This window comes from Podarcis filfolensis (genome assembly GCF_964270895.1).
Source record: "Podarcis filfolensis genome assembly, chromosome: 4".
Classification (NCBI taxonomy): Eukaryota; Metazoa; Chordata; class Lepidosauria; order Squamata; family Lacertidae; genus Podarcis; species Podarcis filfolensis.
This window is the reverse complement of record NC_139607.1, coordinates 30,717,703-30,736,233: the sequence shown is the minus strand read 5'-3', so window position 1 is coordinate 30,736,233 and position 18,531 is coordinate 30,717,703. Positions and strand designations below refer to the sequence as shown.

Sequence of the window (18,531 nt, the reverse complement as noted above, 5' to 3'; positions counted from 1 at the left end):
ATGAGAAATACCTATTTATAGTTCTGAGCAGCCTAGGTTTATGCAGAGATTCATCCAGCAGACTGTGGGCCTTTGTGACTATAGACAGCATTATTGAATTCATTGCGGTTCTTCCATTTGCCTCATTATGTGAATCTCATTGAGTTTAGTTTACAAATAATATTTATCTTGTCTTTTTTGACATGTGTTTTTTAAAAATTCCAGCTGACGAAGATTTGGAATTTTGCTGTCATCTTTTGAGGGGAAGTCTGAACCCAAAGGAATTTCCAACATACGAATATATAAAATTTGTAGGGAACTTTCTGTCTTACAGTCATGGTAAGTCTCAGCTATTCTGTAACTATAACCAGTGACTAAATAAATGTATATAGGGGGTTGAGCGTTCTCTGTGTGTGCGTGCATGCGTATTTCCAACATCAACAGAGCAATTTCAGACAGAATGACAACAACCAGTTGCTTAGACCACAATACCAAGCATTGAACTAGATGGGATTTACTTATGAGTAAATATTGTTATGACTAGACTCCAAAGCTGCAGTTCTAAGCAAACCCAGAGCACTTGATCCATTTTCTTGTGTAATGAATGTGACAGAGATCCACCTCTGTTGCAAGTACGTAACATTTCTGTGGAATATAGTCGTAACATTTTCATTCTAGTAAAACGAAGTAGTCCTTCCACATAGCACATTAATTGCTAGTGTGTTGTGTGTAGTAATATGGTTGCGCAGATGTCAGAGGCATTTCTTATTTCCTAAGGAAGTTAGATTGGCTTCAACCAGAGCCAGGGCCTTTTCAACTCTGGCTCCGGCCTGGTGGAACGCTCTGCCTCATGAGACCAGGGCCCTGCATGATCTGATTTCTTTCCGCAGAGCCTGTAAGACAGAGTTGTTCCACCTGGCCTTTGGCTTGGAGCCAATTTGATTCCCTCCCTCTCTTTCTTTTTTCTTTTCCTTCTCCTCCTCCGATGAGGCTACATTTTAATATTTTAATGTTTCAATATTTTAATGTTGTATTTTAATTTTGTTTTTAAGTTGTAATCATTCAACTTGTTTTTATTATTGCTTGTAAGCCACCCTGAGCCCGGCCTTGGCTAGGGAGGGCGGCGTATAAATAAAAAAAATATTATTATTATTTCCTGTGTTATAACTAGAGGTGAGCAAAACAATTCCCCCAACCTGTGCCTGGTGGTTGTTGTTTGATTTTAAAATTCTCTTGGTGCTGCATGTTCACATGTAGCCGCTGTGCAGGAGCACTTATCCAATGATTTCTTTTCTTGCACCAAACAGCAGCAAAGCTGATCATCCACTGCATACATAGCCAACACGGTGCCCTGCAGATGTTGAGGGACTCCAAGTCCTATCAGCCCCAGCCAGCATGGTCTGTGCTCAGGGATGATGACAGAGGAACTCAACATCTGGAGGACACTATATTGGTTACCGAAGAACCACAACAATGCTCAACAATGCTCTTTTTAATGGTCTGGAAATTATTCATTCCCCTTATCTTAAGCTGGAGCATGCAGCTAGCCACATTTTTAAAAGCCAGCAATAGCATATCTTTCTTCCCCACAGCCAGTCTTTCTTTTCCACACTTGAATGCGCACTCCATTGCACGAGATATTCCTCTAATGTCGCTGAAAATGAATGTTAGCACAAAGTCTAAGGTGAGGCTTAGCATTCTCTAGAAAGACCCATTGAGAGAATTTAAAATGTTGCTGCATTCAGCTAGGAATGGTTTCAGCTCCTCTGTCAATGGGCATCATAGAAACATAGAATTGCAGTGTTGGAAGTTCTATACTATGCAGGATTCGGTCCCTTGTCTTGGTCAGTTATAGTTTACATAGCAAGTAAAAAATTCCATCCTATCAAAGTATTCTTTACTGCAAGCTAGATTAACTTTGCAAAAATTCCTTATTAACCTGCGCTTTAGGATAGTTTATGGTGATTTCCCTCTCTTTAGTGTAATGTTTGCGTAGCCATAAGAAGCTGGTGCTATAAAGGTAGGGGATTGCAGCCTAGCAAGGCATGGTACTATTAGGATGAGCTGTCCCTGTTGCTCACTTTCATGCATTTTCTTCTTCTTCTTGCCTATTGTCTCTGTACAATTCTTTACAATCCAGCTGTAGCAACTGGTAGCACCTTGTGACCCAGAGGCACCCTTATTTCCATGCCAGTTCAGTATGTATTGGGTGAGCTTCACAATGGAGATGTGTGTTGGCACCAGCATCTCTCATTGGCAACACCTATGGAAAGCTCCTTATACACATACACACACAGAGAGGGAGGGAGAGGGAGAGGGAGAGGGAGAGGGAGAGGGAGAGGGAGAGGGAGACATCTCTCTGTCTGGGTCCAAATAATTCTGTCTTCTTTCTAGTGCTTAGCAGTTTGCATCCACCAATTACTGAGATAATATTTTTAAATTAAGGAAGGAAAGTTACAGGTATGCATATATGGTCTGGGACATCCCAGTTGCTTCAGAAAAATATAAAATATTGAGGTAGGTATGCAGACAGCATTAAAAAGAAAACACATGCCAAGCAATTTACAAATAACCAGAGGCAACTGTTTTGTAAACCATAACCAATTCACAGTGATCCTTGGCATACCGAGGAGCTGTGGTTTATTAAAATGGACTGTTATAGGGTTAGAGCGTAAGTGGCGTAAATATCATATTCCATATCCCTGCCCCACTTCCTCAACACTGTGTGTTCATACAGTAGAATATTCTTACTGAATGGAAAACAGCTTTGTATTTCTAGTATGCACTAAAAGGCTGCTTTGTGGCAATATAATAACGAAAGTAATAATTTGTTTAATTACTTCCAACTTCCAACTATTTCTTGGATTTCGCTTCAGTTGTTTGTCTGAATATATTCTAGGAGTAATGTTTAAAAAGTTGATATTAGCTCAAATGGTCATATCGTATTCACACTGTGCTTGTCAGAACTCACAATTCCACAGTCTGCAAGACTGTATAAACGCTGCATAACTGGTTGGTGCCAGACCATATAACTAGCAGCATTTTTTAAAAAAAATTGTGGTGAAGCATTCTTTTTTCTTAGTTTCATATGACTCTGAATTTACCAATATAAAAGGACCATCTTATCAGACGCACACCAATGCAGAAACCCCTTTTAGCCATTACATAAATGTTTAAAAGCATCTTTGTGATGCACAAGTGAAAATGGGCACAGTGGTGATGCAACAGCAAATACACAACTGCATTTTTTATGCAGATGCATTTCTGCATGAGAAGCAATATCTATTTGGCTGCGTGTCTCTGTGAATTGAGCCTTTTTTCTTCAGTCTTAGGAACATGGCAAAATGAATTAAGATGTGAAATAATAGACAGGTACTGTTATTTGATGAAATAGATGCTGAATTCAGCGTGGAAACAAATGGAATATAATTTCAACATGAAAACAAGTGTTTTAAAAACTATATCCTCTAGGGGTTTTTTTATATAACCTTTTGTTTCAGGCTAGCAGCCAGAATCTCATGCTGTGCTTTTTCCAGAAGTGTACAACTCAGAGCGTAGGTAGCAGATTGCATATTTCAATACTCATGGGCAGGGCAGAAAATGTATCTGCACACAACTAGCCTGTAATAAAGGAGGTAAATATCAGCCAGAATTGGATAGACCAGGAAAAACAGAATCATATTCCACAGCACTGAAAGTGACACATTTCGCTAATAGGGAAGTGGAAGCTTCTCCGAGAGTGGAATGAGACGTCATGGTCACACATTTCAAATCTGTGCTGTGCTGAAAACCTGTAAAGCTAGGAGAGCTTTTCCTGGGGGGGGGAAACTGAGTTTGAGGGGAATAGTGATCTCCATCTCTTCTTGCTACTTCTATCTATCCCAACCCCTCCCATCTATCTTGAGGGGGTTCAGCATCTCCTCCCACCTATTGCTTCTCACTTGACATCGTTCTCCAGCCCATCTGCTATACTGCTGTTCAGCAATGACCAATTTTTAAAGACACAATTTATTGGCAGGGAGGGGGTAGTCAACTAAGGTTCACTCAAGAGTAGACCCATTGAAATGAATGAATGAAGACTATACGTTCGGGCCATTAATTTCAGAAAGCCTACAGTGAGTAAAGCTTAGTGTTGACTACCCTCCAGCTTACTTTCTGGCTTGACTTTAAGTTGTGACTTCATTTTTTTTTTTTATTCAGCTAATTCCTAAAAAAATAATACATACATATACACATACATAACCTTAAAAGCACTGCCCAGACACATACCTCTCTGAGTGATATCGGCGCATTTCTATATGTATAAAATAGTGGGAGCTAAATACACTAAAAGGCACAACTCTTTGTCTCGCACTTTTCTTATCCAGTGCCTATATCTACTTGTAATGGCTTTGATGGTGCTGTTCCAAGAGGTTACAGAACACCACTAGGAAAACAAGTCTGCTTTGTCGCTACTGTTCGACTGGCAACACCTCAGTTTCTAAAGGCAAGTGTGTATGTCTTAGAGTCTGTTAAAAGTCTTTGTAGTTGTATCAGCCCTTTCAGTCCCTTATCTTCCCACTCATGAGTGTGTACAAGGCGTTAGGGATAGGCGGAGCCTCCTCTCTATGTATATGGTGGCTCCTCCCAAAGCCATGGCTTGCAGCGCAGGGGCATACATGGTACCTTGGCATAACGGAATGGCCATCGGTAAGGTGTTCAATATTTCTGAAGGTAAACCGGTACAAAAAGCAGCAGGGGAGCACCTTGAGGCTCCGTGAGGCAATGCATGCAACTTTTCAAGCCAACTGCCAGCAGGCATCTTGCAGATAATAATGCAGGCATCTTGCTGAAGCTAAATCAGGTATTGTTGGGCCGGAGCCCGGAAAGGGAGGATATAAATGTTCTAAGTAAATAAGTTGTTAGAAATACCTCTCTGAGATTGCCGCCGTCACCCCATCCCTCTGCTGCTGGTAAGTCAGCTGATAATCTGAGCCTGGTCAATTTGATACTTATCCAAAACATCTGCCCGTGTATGCGGAACTAGGGATGGAATGCAGTTGTTGTCTCATGTCTGCAAAAGCAATCGTGAGTAGAATGGGCCAATGCACATGTTACATTGCTTCAAGAGCAAACCTCCCTGTGGCGAGTGATCTCTGCCTCAGGAGTAATGTTTAGGAGTGCTTATCATAGGATTTGTCATCCTCGTGTTCAGTCTCCAAATACGTATGCCAAAAAGTGCTGGGTCTAGGGACTCTCAACAATGCCAGGCTCTATGTTAAGTAAGTTTTTTTAAAATTTTAGCTGGAGTGGACTCCACTCAACAGAATGAGGTCGTCTTCATCAGTAGCCATCTAGCTGTAAAATTTTCCAAAACAATTAATAGAATAATAGAAATGTAGAGTTGGAAGGGACCCTGAAGATCAACTAGTCCAACCCCCTGCAACACATGAATATACAGCTGTCCCATACAGGGATCAAACTTACAACCTTGGTGTTATCAGCACCATGTTCTTCCTAACTGAGCTATCCAGGCTGAACTATGTTAGGAATGAAAACATTTAATCTGTTTTGTCATTAGGTACAGAATAAGTAGCCCAGCACCAGTTAAAACTAATAAACTGGATGGATTTGCTATTTAGCTATTAGGCGGAGATATTTAATTTTTCTTTTCTATTCCTTTCACATGTTGTTCGCTAACATTTAGGGGAAAAAAGCAAATTAAATGGCGATAAAGGTACTACAGTCACTCAGAATTTTATTCTAATACAGGAAATGTGCATCGTTGAAGAACCTTTAGAGGAATTCACTTCAAGACACAGTTTGGAATGGAAATTTTTGTTTCTGGATCACAGGTTGGTTAAAAAAAAGAAGACGACTATACTTTATGTTTTCTTAGACAATTTACTACTGTTTATTTATCGTATTTATTTGAAGTTACTTAATTGTCCTTCATCAGAGGATTACGGGGCAGTGTTCAAAAGTGTGAGAATGATTCAGACACAATATATTTATGCAATAGGTGACCTATGACAACATCTGCCTGATTGCACTGTGTGGCTTCAGATTTCTCTTCTGCACCATCCAGCCTTCTGTGTGCCCCCAAAATGTGTTCCATATAGTTGTGTTGGATCTCTCCCAATAATATATTTAAACTAACAGACTTGACAAGCAACAAAATCCAGACCGGGCAAAAAACACCCACCACATAATACTGTACTAAAGGAAAAAAATCTTCTGTCTTCATGTTTCCATTTTTAATGTGCAGTAGCATGCATCTTGCTGTCCATACAACTGAGGTAAACGTGGTTAGTTTCACCTATTTTTTTGTGTACCCTTTCCCCCTGTTATTACTTACAATTATGAAGAGTTATCTTGCTTTAATGGATTTTAAGGTAGAAACAAGGGACGTGGGTGGTGCTGTGGTCTAAACCAGTGTTTCCCAACCTTTGGTCTCTAGCTGTTTTTGGACTACACTTCCCATCATCCCTAACCACTGGTCTTGCTCGCTAAGTATGATGGGAGTTGTAGTCCAAAAACAGCTGGAGACCCAAGGTTGGGAAACACTGGTCTAAACCACTGAGCCTCTTGGGCTTGCCGATCAAAAGGTCGGCGGTTCAAATCCCCGCGATGGGGTGAGCTCCTGTTGCTTGGTCCCTGCTCCTGCCAACCTAGCACGCCAAAAAGTGCAAGTAGATAAATAGGTACTGCTCCGACAGAAAGGAAAACGGTGTTTCCGTGCGCTGCTCTGGTTCGCCAGAAGCGGTTTAGTCATGCTGGCCACATGACCCAGAAAACCTGTCTGCGGACGAACGCCAGCTCCCTTGGCCTGTAAAGTGAGATGAGCGCCGCAACCCCAGAGTCTCCTTTGACTGGACTTAACCATCCAGGGGTCCTTTACCTTTTGCCTTTTTAAGGTAGAAACACTTTAAAAACTCATTGCAGCATTTTCCCAAAGCCACTGTAGCAGCGCTTGGAAGTTTTTATTGCTACATGGCATCTCAGTCTAAACCAGTGACTTACGAAACAACAACAACCTGGAGGATGTTTGTTCCTATCTCTGAGGAGACATATTTGGAGGCCTGTCAACATACTGTGCACAGTTGTGAATTAACCAGTCCTGTCGCTCTACAGAGTGAACTTGTGTAAACCTTCCTGCTTTATTTCTACCTTTCTGCTTTCCTTCATTTATTTTAAGCACTTTATTTTAAAAAAATGGTGAGTTGTGCACAAGAGGTTTTCCCTCCCTGCTGAGTTCCAGTAATACGAAGCAGTCCCAAATAGTCTGTTCCCCTGCTTATTGTTTTAGTGCCTAGGTGGAGTCACTTCCAGAGTTTTTGGGGTGGGCAGAGAGAATAAGGGTTGAGCACTGCTGATGATATTTTTAACGGTTTAATAAAATCATTTGCATTTTACCGTGATACAGAGCACCACCGATTATAGGATATTTGCCTTTTGAAGTGCTGGGAACTTCTGGATATGATTACTATCATATAGATGACCTTCAGCTCTTGGCACGGTGCCACGAACACTGTGAGTATGACATTACCTACAGTAAGGGGAATTCAGTTTGTTTCCGTGTGATAGCAAAGATAGAAATAAAAATCTGAAGACATTGGGTTGCATCCAACTCAATTAAACCATCGGTTTTAGCAATGCAGCTCCCCCTCCTCCACACACACAGAGAGAGAGCCTGCTGGTGATACTAGTAAACCTGTTGGTGAATTATATTTTGTTTGTTTGTTTGTTTCTCTCTCATTGTTACTGTACAAGAATGGAATTTCCACTGCAGAAGTACTAAAATGCCTTAATTCCTTTAAGTCTTTCTTAAGCGAATTATCAGTTATACAGGATTCCAAATTCTATTCTCTTTTTATTTCTTCAAATATCCTTCAATATTCTCAGTTAATATACCTATGAATAATTTAGGAATGAATCCATTTTATAGCATTTGTGGCAAAATTCTGTTCTCCGATCAGCATCTTGGAGGATTTAATCACATACCCTAAATGGTACATTTTTTGTTTAGCAACTAGTGTAATTCTAACCAATAGAAAACGTGCTCCCACATGCATTCTTGCTGCTGTGTCCTGTACCAAAGTGAAGTTTCCGAAGCCCCTCTTAAGAAAGCTGCATGTAGATCAGCTAAAATCATTTTTTTTGAAAGGATGTTTCTCAGATCCTGAAATCTTTGATGCAGTGTGCATTTTGTATGTGTCCACAAACAGTGATGCAGTTTGGCAAAGGGAAGTCTTGCTGCTACCGGTTTCTGACCAAAGGACAGCAGTGGATCTGGTTGCAAACACACTATTATATCACCTTTCACCAGTGGAACTCCAAACCAGAATTCATCGTATGCACCCACACGGTAGTAAGGTATGGAGAAATTGAGTGACGTTGCTGTTGTGCCGATCGGTAGAGTCTTCATTGCAGGACAAGAGCAAACAAAAGCTTGGTTAAGAGACGCACATAGGACAACCACTGCTCCTTATTTTCCTGTCACATTGAAAAGGAATGTCCAATATGTTATGAGCCAGGGGGAATTTCTTACTGAGCTTAGTGCAAGAATAAACTCATTCTTTTACCGTGCTAGCTTTAAATGCCACATACGAAGACATTTGTGAGGGGACTGCATATATAACACAACCTTGCTACAGCAAAGGCGGTGTGAAGCTGACCAGTGTGTTGATTGGCCAACTCTGTAGCATGCCACCCTCATCTTTTTCTTAGTCTGCAAAGATGAACATTGCCAGTGCCGCCTCGCGAGATAATGTCGCACAAATGTCTTGCTCCACGGAGAAATCTGCATATGGTTGCATTACAAGCAGCCACCACAACATTTCTTGCACGTGCTAATGTAGCCTTTGAGGAAATATATAATTCATCAAGGCCCTAGTTTGGTTCTGTGGTAGTTAATCTAACTTTTAAGGGCAGTCTTAGAGATTTTGAGCATCCTGGGTGCAATGGAATAAAACTACTCATGAGTCACAGGGAGTACAGTGGTACCTTGGTAGTTGAACGACTTGGCTCCCAAACAAATCGGCTCCCCAACACATGGGTGTTCGGTTTGCGAACGTTTTTTGGAAGCCGAACATCCGACACCGCTTCCGATTGAGTACAGGAAGCTCCTGCAGCCAATCAGAAGCCACGTCTTGGTTTTCGAACCATTTCGGGAGTTGAACGGACTTCCGGAACGTATTAAATTCAAGAACCAAGGTACCACTGTAGTTAGGCTAAGGCCATCTTGCTGAGGTGCTTGCTTCATTGATAGTCTCTTGTCTGGAAATAAGGCATATGCTTTATGATACAATCAATTGTTATCCAGCCAAATTGTCCCTTTCATGCAAGGGCTTCTGCTTGAAAATTGGATTTTCTCCCCCCTGTATACCCTCCAAATCTGTTTCAAGGATGGATGCGGGAAGTGGAGACAGAGGGGAAGTTCAGTTGTGCAAGCCGAAGACTTTGTATAGACAAGATGACTTTGTTGGAAAGAGCCCAATATTTTGTTACAAACATTAATTCTGTATTGGCATGCTAATTGGACTCTAGAGAAATACTCTGATTACAATCATATACCTGCTAATGTGGGAGGTAGAACAATTTCATGCATTGTACATAAGCCTTTCTGCAATTGCTAACCTGTACTTGGGATGTGGTAGGGGACAAGGCTAATCATGAGTACATGTACCAAAATTGTATACAAGTTTGCAAATACGTGTTTACACGTGAACTTTTCCCAAGTATGTATGAAGAGCATAATGTGTAAAGCCATGGAACCTAGCCTCAAGTAATTATATGATTACAGATGATGTTTTCTTTTTGTTTTGAAAACCGGGTGAAAATGGGCAGAAGCTAAACATAAAATGTAATCCGTTACATTATTATACACATTTGGATTATATGACCTGTGGATTTTAACTGCAAATAATTTCTGGAGTTAATCATGTAATAAACTGCCAGTTGCATTTAATAGTGCTGTCAGAATAGTGGAATGGAATGTAGATCTCCACAGAAAATAATAATGTTCAGTTATGCAGATGTTCGAGTGGAAAGGCGACAGAATATGATTTTGGAAAATGCACCTTCAGAGATAATCTCTTCAGTACTAAAGGTATGCTAAAATGGCTGTTTTCAGAGGTTTTTCTTTGTTTTCTATTTTATACAGCTCATATGTCGGTAATCACCAACCTTGCGTATCATTATTTAAGTGGTATAAGTCTCTATGTGAACTTAACTTAATGGAGTAAGACATGGCTGGGAATACATTCCTGTTCTATTTTCCAGAATACAATTGCAGAAATGAGGGAATGGTAGCTTGCAAAATAAGAGATATCCATTATGACCTTTGGGACAATCATGTGCCTCTGAAAGGGAATAACTTTTTAAATGTAAAGGGTAAGATACATAGGGTGACTTTAGCTACTGTGTTCAGATGGTATAATGTGTATTGATTTGATCACTAATATTGTCCCATATAGATGGACCTGGGGTTTTCTTTATGTCTTTCATTGCCTGTTCCTCACCATGGTCACTGCCTGCTAGGTTCATTGTCCCTTAGTTTATAAGGCGATGAGTAATCTCAGATAAGCCTACTTTCCACCTGATTTATGTTGAGGGTGTTCTTGATTGGTTGCGTGTGGTGTTCTTATGCAATTTTTTTTCAATCCCTGTGTCAATACAAAGGCTACTGCAGTTGTGCAGTTGTATACCTCTTTTGATTTTTGAAGGACCAATCACGGGAGGTGACAGACAAGCAAACCCCTCTGCCCACATAATCTCATGGTTGACTATAAAATTGAAAGAATATGTGAATTTGATACTAGAGCATATAGGAAGAAGCAGGCAATGAAAGGCAGATGCATTATAAGCCAAGAATTAAGAATCATTTCTTTTGAAGTTCTCAGGGGATTGGACTGGGCTCATTCCTGGGTACATAGCTTCCTGCCTGTTAAAACAGATTATACAGTAGCTGCATCTAAGGACTGAGTTCTTGTGATTTTCACTGCTTAATGAAGTTAATAACTGAGTCTTTTATGAGTATCTTACAGAAAACTACTTGAAGCTTCTGTTGCTCAGAAACGTGGATACAAAAGGCCAGGCTAGATGTGACGTTAAACGCTGTATTGCATACTGAAGACTGTAAAAAAATGGGTGCACTTTAACCATGTGACACATGGAGTTAAAACTGCAATTCTAGACACACATTATTGTTATTGTTATTATTGTTATTGTTGTTATTAATTCAATTTATGAATCACTTCATGTGAAACAATCTCAAATCAATTAACAATGAAGACATAAAATCCTAAAAGATACACTAAAAACAGTCTCAAATCCAGTACTTGGATAAGCAACTCCACACAAAAGGCTTGTGGGGAAAGGAAGGTCTTCAGTAGGCTCTGAAAAGACAATAGACAAGACACGTGAGTGATATGTAACAGCAGGGAGTTCCGAAGGCCAGGTGCTGCCACATTAAAGGCATGATTCAGACATTGTGCAGAACAGACCACCTGATGAAATTGCATCTATGCAATGCTGTCCTGCACAGGTTGAGGCAATCTTTTATGTATCCGCATTCCGAGCTGCATAGGGCATTGTACACCAGTAACAGCACCTTCAATTTAGCCTGCTAGCTAGTTGGCAGCCAGTGCTATTCTTTCAGAAGCAGAGAAACATGGTGGCAGTATTCTGTCCCAATGAACAGTTGAGCTCACTGGGAATTTCTTAATTACTTCTGAGTAAGTGTGTATATAGGGTTGTGCTGCGCATAGCTGATACCGAAATAAGACCTCTCCCTCAATAAACCCAAATGATTTATAACCAAACTCATTTGTAAGTTCGAAACTTTCAAAAACGTTTAGGATGTTTGCTTTGTTTTTTAAGGACAGTGGATCAGAACTGGATCCTCAACAGCACTTTAACGCTCTTGAATTAGGCACGTCAATCCTCGACGCCAGTCGGACTCTTTCTGTATCCTCTCAGGGCTCACACAAATCTTTGCCTACATCCTTGCCTGACACAGCATGTAAGTTGCTATTATTTATTAAATTTGTATACCGCCCTTCAGATGTGGTCTCTATGCAGATGCTACTTTGATACTGAGAATTTTATACTGTTATACTGCCAGTATAAGCCGGAATGGTACAGAAAGTGTAACGCAGGCCTGCACGCATGGATCATGACCAACAGAAAGGATAATTCTAACACAACAGGGCATAGTCTTATTTGGAACATTTATTACCTGCTAGTTAAAGGTAAAGGGACCCCTGACCATTAGGTCCAGTCGTGGCCAACTCTGGGGTTGCGGCGGTCATCTCGCTTTACTGGCCGAGGGAGCCGGCGTACAGCTTCCGGGTCATGTGGCCAGCATGGCTAAGCCGCTTCTGTCGAACCAGAGCAGTGCACAGAAAGCCGTTTACCTTCCTGCCGGAACGGTACCTATTTATCTACTTGCACTTTGACGTGCTTTCGAACTGCTAGGTTGGCAGAAGCAGGGACCGAGCAACGGGAGCTCACCCTGTCCCGGGGATTCAAACTGCCGAACGTCTGATCGGCAAGTCCTAGGCTCTGTGGTTTAACGCACAGCGCCACCCGCGTCCCACCTGCTGGTTATTGGAGTGCAATTTCAGAGCGAGTTACAACATCAACTCCCATCTGCTCCAGCCAGAGCTGTAGTCCAGAACTGGAGGGTGCAGGTTGACTAAAGCTGGTGCATTTGTTCTATAGTCAACTTCCTTTATTGCCATTCCAGCGATCCAGTCTTTTTGTATACATTAATAGAAACTTTTAACAACTCTGTTCTAAATGGTAATTTAGTAAATAAATGTTCTTTTATAGCCACAAGAACAAAGCTCATCCCAGAGTCTCCTTCCCTGCAAATAAGTCCCACTATGCAGGAGGACTTGCAGAGATCTAGCCAACCTGCTGCTGCTCAGGTAAGGTGGGGGGAAAAAAAGAGTTCCATAAACATTAAGAGAAGTTCCATGAAATAGATTGGGACACAGGTGTGTACCAAACTGACGGAGGACAGGAGCTTTAAATGGGTTTTAAGTTAGTTAGAGTAAAACGATTTTTTTGTTTTCACTTAATTGAATTGGGAGGCATAGCAATCTAAAACTTTTCCATTCATACTGGCATGACATGACCCTCTTGAGCATGCTCAGGAGTGTCTAGATGAATCAAGGGCTTTTCTATGTCTAAGAAGTCCTCTCTGCCACTGGTTCCCCTGAAGTTAGAGACAATAAAAAAATTGGCAAGACACTTGTATGGAGAGGAAGGTACACACACACACACATATTAATGCATTCACACACACACACACACACACACACACACACACACACACACATTGGGGGTATTATGATCAGAGATAGGTGCTCTAACTCTTCTGCCCAGGCTCTTTTTTCTAGCTATCAAGGAATATTTTCTGAAGCCTCCTCCTTTCACACTCTTGTATTATTTTGACCACAAGTGGTCTGCACTTGTGGTCAAAGAGATATTAGTGCTGTAACACCAGTAATCAGTATGTGCTTATCTTGCGAATGATGGGAATTGTTAAGAGAAGATATTAATTATAGTTAATCCTCTAGGTACCCCCATGTGTGGGTTAAAAGGAAAAGAAAAATGGCTAGTGCCTGTTTTTAAAAACATGGGGCTAGCACATAGAGAGCCCCAGTAGCAGAGTATTAAACCCAGTCATTATGCATATTAATGAAGCATAGGAATAGGTTATTAAACCTTCTTTAACTCCATTCAGCTGCATGAAGCAGCTGACCCCCATTTTGCCACTTTTTCAGTGAAACCCTACAGACTGCAAAGTAAGTTAAAAATTCTTTACTTACAACTTCTAGGTCTCGGACGTGCACCGTTCCTTATGCAAGAGCAGTAGTATAATGCAGGTACCAATATTCTTAGAAATACAGCAAAGCAGCCTCGTGGAACAAAAGTTACCGTACTTACTAGAAAAGTAACATTGCTCTTGGTTGTCTTGTTTCAGCTCTCATCCCAGTTTAACATGTTCCAAACTATCAAAGACCAGCTTGAGCAGAGGACTCGAATACTGCAAGCCAATATTCAGTGGCAGCAGGAAGAGCTGCAGAAAATCCAGGAACAGCTGTGCATCGTGCAGGATTCCAACATGCAGGTTAGTGGGAGAACGTATTTTTCAGACAAATTACTCTTGATTCAGCGAGTAGCAGAGTTCTTGAGCAGAACTATATTTCTATGCTCAAATCATCTTGATGCACCATAGGCCACCACACAGAGGAGGGTTTCCTGCATGCAGCAGTCCAGCTTACACACCTGCTTCTTCAAGGGGCATTTTGCTCACTTCCGATTTCGGAACCTGGCTCAGGAAAACAACACCTTCTGCCAGCTATTCATCCTGCAGTTCCCCACTTCCCTAGTTGACATAGGAATACATAGTATTGGAAGCCCTCTGTTCCCAATGACAGAATAAGAGGATTGGCGTTGAAAGACTTAAGAGAAAAGTGTAGGTGCGTGGTCTGAGGTTCAGTTTGTGGCATTTTCACTTAGGAAATAGCAAAGCTGTCAAAGACATGCCTGAGACCTGAGGGAACAGTTGCGAGTCGGAGCAGGAAATACTGGGATAGATGAACCTATGATCTGATTCCATAGAAGGCAGCTTCCCAGATTCATTTGGTCAGGAGCCCCTTTGGTTACACTCTTGTTTCTGATACATAGCAGAGAATGGACTGACCTAATGCTTCCAGTTAGTCTAACAACAATATTTCAGTATATTTAAGGCAGAGAGGACTAAATAAGTGTCAAATAAAATATGCCGATCCATACTGAAGGGGGACAGAAAATTCAGCAGAAACTTCAAGAGTGAAAGAAATGAAAGGATTGGATAGAGCAGGCATGTCCAACAGGTAGATCGTGAAGTTGGCCACCCCTGGGATAGACATGGTCATTATTCCTTAATAGTACCTTGTAGAGAGAGAAATATAGAATGAAACACAAGAGCTCAATTTTAACCCGTGCTACAGCACTGTAGCTGTAGCTACAGACGCGGGTGAATACCACAGAGCCTAGGGCTTGCCGATCGGAAGCTCGGTGGTTCGAATCCCCGCGACGGGGTGAGCTCCCATTGTTCAGTCCCAGCTCCTTCCAATCTAGCAGTTTGAAAGCACATCAAAGTGCAAGTAGATAAAAAGGTACTGCTCCAGCAGGAAGGTAAACGGCGTTTCCGTGTGCTGCTCTGGTTTCACCAGAAGTGGCTTAGTCATGCTGGCCAGATGACCCGGAAAAACTGTCTGCGAACAAACGTCGGCTCCCTCGGCCAATAAAGCGAGATGAGCACCGCAATCCCAGACCAGAGTCGTTCGCGACTGGACTTAACTGTCAGGGGTCCTTTACCTTTATCTTTTTACAGCACTGTTAGGGATATCTTCTTCTTCGACGATCGCTCATAGCTGGGTAAGATTGTCTTCCATAAACACGGTTTTAACAATGAGTCCGTTGGTCATGGGGCTACATGGAATGTATGCAATTTATTAATGCAATTTGAAGAGACTTGCTGGGACCACAAAAAGAGAATTAAGGAGCTATATTTGGCATGTAGCAGAAAAGCAGCCCGGCAATATTGTTGAAAGGAAATAATATGGGTAGAACCAAGCCTTACAGGGAAAATGTCACCTTCAGCAGTTTGTTAGAAACGGTATCTTTGAAATAAATGTCTCCTAGCTATAAATTTAGCGTGGCATCCTTGCTTCCGATACATTGTAAAAATAATTGCTGTTGATAAGAGCTTCCTGGTTCAATCAACGCAGATGGTTAAAATGTCTGGTTTCCATAGAACAGCTTTCTTCCGTTGTCTTCCTAATATGATGCTGTCTGTTTCTAGATGCAAGAGGTGTTGTGCTTTCATGTCTTTTGCTTCTTTCATGAGAATACTAATGAGACTGCCAATTAGAAGAGATTAGTAATACTCTTCTCATGTCTTGACACCCTGAAAAAGTAGTCGTGAGATTCTGCGGTGGCGTTATCTACTTAGAGTTGCTTACGACGTTGAAGGGGGTGGCGGGGGGGAGGAATCCTTTCTATTCAGTGGCATTTTAGTTGTTCTTTAGTGGTCCAGTCATGACAGGATGGTAAGAATCTTGGGCAAAGCCGCTGTGAATGAAATACTTTCTGTGTTGGCACTTTGGTGTTGTCCTTTTCTGAGGAGAAAGGTTTTGACACTAACACTCTTGAGGTGCCTGACTGTCAGTATTTTGCACAAGAGGTTCCAAGTGCATTTAGTCTTGCACAGTAGAAGTGGGTTAGTGCAACAAGTGCACTTAAAGAAAACAACGGACTGTTTGCTGTTAGGAGAGTGACAGGGAAATGCATTGAAAAGTGTGGAGTGAATGAATGAGAATAATGGGAAGGTTTATAAACACCCCACAAGCAAATCACGATGAAAGCTCATTATCATATGATTGGTTGGAGGCAATCTGTCACAGTACAGAAATTAAACAGCAGACTCCTATTACAGTGGAACCTTGGTTTTTGAACGTAATCTGTTCGGGAACACCGTTCAGCTTCTGAAACGTCCGAAAACTGAAAGTGGCAGCCTCAATACAACAGGGAAACTCAGAACGGAAGCTGCGTGGCACGTTCAGCTTCCGAAAATTGTTCGAAAACCAAAGCAGTTACTTCTGGGTTTTCGGCGTTCGAAAGCTGAAACGTTCGATTTCTGAGACACTCGAAAACCGAGGTTCCAATGTATTTGTTTGTACTATGTTCGTAGCTCATGGGATCATGTATATGTACTGAGGCAACAATCTCACACTTAGTTTTAGGATCTTTGCACACACATGTTCTCTCTCCCTTGTGCTCCGTTTCAATGGCTTCTCATCTTCTGTATTTCCGTTTGTTTTTCAACATTATTGTGTTGCTAGATAGCTAGAATTCCTTAAGTTGAAGCCTCATGCTTTATATTTTTCTTCTTCTATTATCTTGAAGTTTTTTCTGGACGGAGGCACAGTCCACCCTGTTTTCATAGCCGGCAAAAGGAAGTTGTCTTTTCAGGAAAAAAGTATAGGGATATGATTGTTGGAGGCTGTCTTCTTCTTCTTCGGTGATCACTTGTAGCCGAGTAAAATTGTCTTCCATAAACAACCAAGCTACTTATTGGACAGGAACACATTTGCTAAAATTCCGGTGGAAGCTTTTTCTATCTTGGGGTGAGATGGGGATAATGTCAGCAGAAAAGTGTGTGTGCTTAACCCCCTTTCCTGATAACGACTTTTCTCCCCTGTGGGGTTGCACACACATTTTCCCACCTGGTATCCCATGGAGAGGGAAGTAGAAGAAAACAATTTGAAGCAGAAAAACTGGGGACGGGGAAGAGTTTACCACCAGCAGCCATCACTTCTCTGCTCTTATTTGCTCCCTTCGAAAGCTCATTTCCCATAAACCAAGTGTTAGTTGCAATTTGGTAACATGTGTTCGCTTGTAACATCTAGTTTGACCTTCAAATATTTGCAAGAATTAGACATGTATGTCAGAGGTTTCTGAGTGAATAGGATGACGAATGTATTCTGTTCCTGAATAGTGGATTTGGTTTTCTAAACAGTGTCAGTCCTTCCACAGCTGGTTTAAGGTGCATTGCACACGTAATATTCGAGCAATTCTTATCCAATGCTTGATTTGGAAAGAGGTGACATGCGACATTCCCTGTAGAAACTTCTCTGACAGCCCCAGATGTGTGAAAGGTGGCTGTGCTTATGCAATTGTGTGGGAAATGGACTCTCTGTGTACTCACAAGCAACTTCACACAGTCTTCTAGCATTAAAAGCATTTTCAGCAACTGAGGCCTGGATCAAGTTGAGCTACCTAACGGTACACATTTATAAGCGTTAAGATATGACAACTTGAAATTGGAACTGTGAATGTATTTCTTCCATTGATTTGCCTAACAAGGAAATCGAAAAAGGAACCACCTTTCTCTTCCAGATGTTTTTACAGCAGCCAACAGCATCTCTGAATTTCAGTGGCATGCAGCAGCCAGAACCTCAGGGGAAGCCAGCGGTTGATTCTCAGCAGCAAGTTGTCCTGAGGCCTCCGAGGCCTTGTCTCCAAGAGCAGATTGCAGCTCCTCAAGCAACAGACCATCAGATGTTAGGAGAAGAAAATGTGTTATCAAACCAGGTAAGCAGACCTGCAATGGTCTTACAGCAATATTTTTGTGGAAAAAATGTTCTCTTCTTTAAACATTACTTTCAGTCTTAGGTTCATCTTCAATCCTACCTCTTTTGATTCTTCATTTAGTTCTTCCAGCAAATCTTGTACTGTAGTTCTTGTTTGTTTTTAGGTATTACGACAATATCGCCTGCCCTTTCACTCTTTCCAGTAAGCTTTGTGTGAATCTGTGTGTTTGTTCTAGCTATCCATAATCACCATTCTTGGGGGGGGGGGATCTTTAAAAAGGGTAAATTACCAGACCTACATTCAATGAATATGAATTTATTTCCCTACTTATTGGTCACGTTACATAATTACATCTTTATGAGAGGATGGAATGAACTAAATTTGGATCTGGTAATTTGGCAAAAAAATATTCGCAAC

General features: G+C 41.4%; 1 protein-coding gene across 5 annotated transcripts in view; it reads left to right on the top strand.

Annotated features, from left to right (window-relative positions):
* The window catches only part of NPAS2 (neuronal PAS domain protein 2), a 103,165-nt gene that overhangs the window by 70,733 nt on the left and 13,901 nt on the right, over window positions 1-18,531 (top strand). For all 5 annotated transcript variants that reach the window (XM_083610597.1, XM_083610599.1, XM_083610595.1 and 2 more), the window contains exons 7-16: window positions 205-318; window positions 4,347-4,465; window positions 5,731-5,813; window positions 7,385-7,491; window positions 8,187-8,334; window positions 9,988-10,069; window positions 11,842-11,983; window positions 12,796-12,893; window positions 13,955-14,101; window positions 17,920-18,114. In XM_083610597.1, coding sequence (XP_083466723.1) covers window positions 205-318; window positions 4,347-4,465; window positions 5,731-5,813; window positions 7,385-7,491; window positions 8,187-8,334; window positions 9,988-10,069; window positions 11,842-11,983; window positions 12,796-12,893; window positions 13,955-14,101; window positions 17,920-18,114 — 1,235 coding nt within the window. The remainder of the gene's footprint in view (window positions 1-204; window positions 319-4,346; window positions 4,466-5,730; window positions 5,814-7,384; window positions 7,492-8,186; window positions 8,335-9,987; window positions 10,070-11,841; window positions 11,984-12,795; window positions 12,894-13,954; window positions 14,102-17,919; window positions 18,115-18,531) is intronic.